This window comes from Aplysia californica, unplaced genomic scaffold (genome assembly GCF_000002075.1).
Source record: "Aplysia californica isolate F4 #8 unplaced genomic scaffold, AplCal3.0 scaffold00874, whole genome shotgun sequence".
NCBI lineage: Eukaryota > Metazoa > Mollusca > Gastropoda > Aplysiida > Aplysiidae > Aplysia > Aplysia californica.
Genome location: NW_004798144.1, coordinates 212,413 through 218,285, shown reverse-complemented (window position 1 = coordinate 218,285; position 5,873 = coordinate 212,413). Strand labels below are relative to the sequence as shown.

At 43.3% G+C, this 5,873-nt stretch overlaps 1 protein-coding gene across 1 annotated transcript in view; it reads right to left on the bottom strand.

The window, feature by feature from the left end:
• Positions 1–1,934: 1,934 nt before the first annotated feature.
• LOC106013414 (pollen-specific leucine-rich repeat extensin-like protein 1) overlaps positions 1,935–5,873 on the bottom strand; it is a 14,513-nt gene continuing 10,574 nt past the window's right edge. The window contains exons 2-4 of the mRNA XM_013089100.1: positions 4,828–4,932; positions 3,074–3,691; positions 1,935–2,179 (exon numbers count right to left, since the gene is read on the bottom strand). Coding sequence (XP_012944554.1) covers positions 1,935–2,179; positions 3,074–3,691; positions 4,828–4,932 — 968 coding nt within the window. The remainder of the gene's footprint in view (positions 2,180–3,073; positions 3,692–4,827; positions 4,933–5,873) is intronic.

Sequence of the window (5,873 nt, the reverse complement as noted above, 5' to 3'; positions counted from 1 at the left end):
ATCCACCACCAGCAATAACGTACTTCTGAAATGGTAATTCTAGTACTGATGCACAACAACACGAAAGCGGTGTCTACTAACGAACAGAACCTCGAAACAAAATTGATTTTCAGTCAGAGCAAACCCAAGCACAAAAACGAACAAAATAAAAAAAAACATCCCCATCATCCAACCTACCAAAAAAAAAACCAAAAAAAAAAAGAAAAAAAACGAAAAAAAACCCCCCAAACAATAGTACCCCCTGAAAGAAAAATAAGGAATGAAAAAAGAATAAATCCCAGAAAGTCTTAGTGCAAAAAACCAAAAAAAACCCAACAAACTACGTCAAAGAAGCAACGGAAAAATACCAAGAGCATATAACACAATAACAACGATAAGAGCAAAACACCCAAGAAGAAGGACAAGAAGAAGGAAAATAACCAAAAGCAAATATCCTCCTCCCATTCTTTTCTCCCCCCCCCCCCCCCCCCCCCCTCAACAAAGCAAAAAATAAAACAGGCAAAACAAAAAACAAAAAAACAAAACAAATCAAAACCATAAAATATTTTGAAAATAAAAACAACAACTACAATCAGAACTACACATAAAACATATAGATCTACATACACGCAAACAAAGCAACACAATCAAACTCACTAAAACTTCAAAAACAATTTCCAAAAATACCCGAAAGAAACGAAAGAGCGTTTGCGTCTGCGTCTGAATAGTACAGTTAACCAACTGATCACATTGTTAAGGAAACTAACTCTTTGTTGATTTATAGGGGAAAATAAATATCAAGGGACACAACCTAGATTTTTTTCGAAAATCGTCGAGCATTTGCCTTATCCCTCGTGAGGACAAATTTTTAATTTGGGCTTAAGCCTCGTGCACACAAGACCATTTCTACTCGACGCACGGCAGTGAACAATGACGTCACTAAGCTGCTACAAGAGAACAAAAGAGCGATCATGCCTCATTTACATACTATGTACATGCAGCGTGCGATGAGGGCTGGTATGCGTTGGGTTTTAGACGAAATACCAAAGAAAAAGCAAGGAAACTAATTCGGATCCTGCTAAGATTCAAACCACTTTCCTCCACGTTGCACGCGCAGATAAAACTTTGAACCTACTGTGTCATGGCGAAAGATTTTCAAAAGAATCAAACCAAATTATCCGAATTGATTAAAGACTATGCTCACGCGTTTGACTAGTCGTGTTTGAAAAGTTGGGTAGGGTTCAAAAGTCTCACATGAATCGGCTTGACGACACTTTGACTTTTGTGACTCAGTGCACAATGGCGTCTAGACCATCATTCAATGCGAAGGTGATCAGTCTCTTGAACGACTCTTTTGTAAAGTTCTCTGCTGATTTTGAGGTAAATGTATTGCTCTTCCAACTCAATTCATTCTTACTCGATGGTTCTGTAAGGGTCGATTCTAATACATGTATAGAATAAAGATATGACTCTTAACGCTGTTGAGACATGCAGCTCCGTCTTTCGCCATCTCGTTAGGGGGGGACATGCACAGTCAATGATTTTGTCACATCAATGGTCGAGACGAGAAGCGTCACCTTTAGAGATCTCAGTGAGCGAGACCGAGAATGCCATCTTTCAATATTACGACTGTCGAGACAAAAAGGTGTCCCTGATGTTGGCTACTCTAGCGTCGGAAGTTGTGAAGAGTAGGTTCACCTTTCCTCCTCTTGAACATCGAGACAGCGCGTAGTACACACGCAATAATAAGGTCAATTTTGGTTCAACTGTATACGTTTTATATCCCCATCAAAACAATCTAAACAACCTAGATCTAGTGGGAGGACTGCTTCTACTCTGCTCGTCAGGGCCAGCACAGGCTGATTGGAATACAACATCCTAACAGACAGATGGTTATAGATGTAGATAGGAAACGTCTTCTGCAGGCAACGGCCATAAAACAACGTAGTCGCCGGTTACATATTCGTGCTGTCCATAATATCGTACAAATCACCATCCTCCTCTCGGGGATCAAATTCTTCCTTCCCTCCCCATCCATCTTTATCACCTTCCACAGGAACGTCCTTCCCGGATTTACTGCCTTCCTCAGTCGGTATTGACGGGAGGGGGCGCTTTTTGTTCGGGTTCAAAGATCTACTGTGAGACCGGCGGGAACTTCCAGACGGGGATATCGTGGACGTGACAGGGGTGACTTTTGCTACTGGAGAGAGGGTAGGGAGAGACGGTGTGTGAGGAGGTAGGGGAGGTGGTGAAGGTGTCAGTCGGGATGGGGGAGGGGGGAGAGATGATGTAGCTGGGGGTGGGGGCAGTGGTGGGTGAAGGGACTGAAGAGGAGGGGGCGAGGGTGGCGGAGGGAGAGGGAGAGGGGAGGCTGCTCTTGGTGGTAACGGTGGTTGCAGTGACCCCATCTCGCTTTTTAACGACTTTGATGATGAAGATGTCGCTGGTGAGGATGGAAAAGTCGCTGGGGGCAGTAGAGATTTAGCAGTAGCAGCTGCTGTTGTTGTTGTAGCCGACGCAGACGGTGGAGGGGGTAGAGGTGGTGGTGGTGGGAGGTCGGGCGAAGTTTCCGGTTCGTCCTTCAAGTGTTTGAAAGACTGCATCAAGTGTGATGGCTTTACGGGAAGCGTCGGGGGAGTGAGCTTGATTCCGTTTTGTCCAGGTTTGAGCGATAGTTTTGGAGGATCTGCTGCCCTTGTGTGACCGTTCACCCTTCTTGAAGAGTTGTTCGCGACACCGGAATCATTTACGCCTTGAGAGTCATTTGCGCGAAGAGAGGCATTTGCACCTGTTGTATTATTGCTTTTAAAAGAAGAGTTATTTGTGTGAAAAGAATTCGTTTTCTTAGATAACGCGTCTGCTTTCCGAGATGAAGCTCCATTGGTGAATTTTAGGGGTTTGGGTTTAATAGGGACTGGGGCAGTGGGGCGGGTGGGGAGAGGCGGAGGAGTGGGGGACGTCGGAGGGGTCGCATTAGCTGTTCCATTCTTTGGTTTGTTGGTGAATGCATTTGGAGTTTTATTTGTCAAGCTCGTAGTTGCCTTCTCCTCATTTGTCTGCAAAGGAAGATTTCTGATATGGGTTTTATTATTACTTTCAGTAGTGGGGATTATCTCAGTGTTATAAACTTGCTTCTGGAGTTTCTCTGCACAAGTAGCTGTAGTGGAGACAATCGGGGCTTTAAAGCTGGAGAGTTGACCTTTGTTGAGGTTACCGCCCTTAGTCTTCCCGTTCTTCATCGGCGGCGGAGGAAGAGGTCGTGTGGGTGGTGGTGGAGGGGAGTCTGGTTTGGGCAAAATTGGAGGCCAAAACGAATCGAGGTCGTCTTTGTTGCTCATCTTTTCCCTCACACTTTGGCCGTTGACATCTGGAGCTGCGACTGCTGATGTTTCTTCCTCTTCTGGTGGGGGCGGCGGCGGTGGTGGTGGTGGTGGCGCAGCAGCTTCTGTTGCTGAAGTGACAGCATCAGTTTGTCTGACGTTCTGCTGTTGGTGAGTGTGATACGCCGGTTTAGGCTGGAGAAGGACAGGGGGCGGAGCCGGAAGGGGCGTGGCGGAACAATCTTCAGCTAGATCTAGTTCCTCTTCCGGTGTGAGCAGATCCAGATTTCCGGAGCCAGGTAACTGAAATGCAGCAGGTGGGGTGGTGGGGGATAGGGGCGAGTCCGGAGGGGGAGGGGGCGGTGGGGGCTGGGCTTGGGGGCGGGGAGCAGCTGTTGGCAGAAAAGAGATGAAGTACATTTAAATAGGGGTTCAAGAGAGTCCTAGCATGACTATACATTTTTTTTTTATAGTAGAGGGTTTTACGGCATAGCATGACTGGGAAATCCATCAATCAATACTATTACTACTTAACTACAACTAATACTATAGTGTGGTAAAAAATTCGAGGTGCGACTTATTTTTAAATTTTTCCTCAGCTATCGAACATAGGTTGTCCAATTTTTGCACAGTGACTTGTATCAGGTTGTCTTTACAGACCAACATTTTTGTAAACACCTGCAAGCAGTATTCTAGAAAATTCCTTAATAAATACTAATCAAAATTCTAAGTGGGTGGTTTCTACAGATTTTTAAATGTTTACTGCTGAGGCAATATAGCTTGTAATAGCAAGTCCGTCAGGTTTTTCTAATCGGGACATTTTGCTTATTGAACGCATGTTTTGAGAGCCATTAATGCAAAATGTGTTCACTATAAGAATAATTTCTTGTAACAAGTTTTGTAAGTAAAAATTGTCTTTGATAAGCTGTGACGTTGGCCATATGCGTAATCAAAATGTGTGTGAGAAGCGGGAAGTGCTGTGAACAATACCATTTTACACGTGACAGAAATTTCAAGTGTTTTATATAAAGTTATGAAGACAAGTTTTTTTAATCTAGCCCCAATTGTTATAGAAAAATATGATTTTTAAGACAAATTGATACAAATTGCTATCCAAAGTATGGATGACACTGATTCACCCGTTAAAAAGATTTTTGAAGATAAGTTGAACCACGAATTTTTGACCGCACTATAATACTAATATTAATACTAATACTGATAATCATCATCATCATCATCATCATAATCATCATCATCTTCAGCAGCAGCAGCAGCAGCAACAGCAGCAGTATTACCACCACTACCACCAGCAGCAGCAACAGTAGTAGCCGCATTAGAAACCATCACCACTAACAACAACAACAACAACAACAACAACAACAACAACAACACAAAAATAACAACCTTAACAATAATGACGACACCACCACAACCACCACCACCACCACCACCATCAACAACAACAACAACAAAATAACAACAACAATAACAGCAACAATAGCAATGACAACAACAACAAAATACCTACCATGCTTTCTGGGTGTTCGACTGGGGTACGTCTTCTTACATCCGATAAACACCTCCGGAAGTGGCACAGTGCATGTTGGCCGGAAGACAAACTGACTCTGGAACTCTGGCAAGTTCAGAAACAACAACACGGGGTTAATGGTCTCTTTCATTTGGTTTTGTTTTGCTTTGTTTTGGTGTATTAAAATTTTTCCCAATCTATATTTCTTGCAGATGAAAGTGGGGCGTGGTGGGTGGGACGGTGATCAGGGAGGCTTTAGAATGATATGCAGTTGATATTGTCCAAGAAGAATTTTGAGAGTAATTTCGAATGTTACATATATGGTAAATGAACAGAACTGATACTTTGGGGAGGGGGGGGGTATAAAATAGCCATCATTCAAGGAGGGAAATGAAGAGGCAGACAGGGTAAACATTGAAAAGACATCAAAGAGTGGCCTGTCCGTGACTGGAACATCTTACAACGGAAAGCTGAGAACAGAGAGGCGTGGAAGAAGTTGGTTACAAAATCTGAAGTGGTGCCCTAGCGGTCAGCCAGACTACTAGATAGGTAGGCCTAAAGGTGGAAGTGAAGATATAACTAGTCGATGACCCATGAGGAATTGGGTGTGGACTTTCCAAGTACACAACGACTGGTACGTCTTTAACTGAGCCCATATTCTTCTTAGTTTTTCCAGACGTTGGACGTTGGTTCTCGGACCTTTTTGAAATAAAATACTGTCTCTTGCCTTTCTACCTGCTTGAATTGTTTTGGTTCTAAGCTAGGTTTCTATGACATATTCACATTTTCTAATAGGTCTTCCCCGTTTCCCCTTTTTGCCTTTTACCTTTGATTCCAGAATAATGTTTCTCGAATGAATTCTGGCATTTGATAAGCTCAAAGTAATTCAGTTTGTTTCACTTCGTTCTGGAGGAGAGTTCGTGTTCCTATACGTATTTGACTTAGTACTTCATAATTCCTTATTTTCTGTGTCCATCAGTGGAACGATAACAATCTCCATAGATACTTAGGAGAGGGCCACCCAACAGGAAGCTCCAAAAACAGTC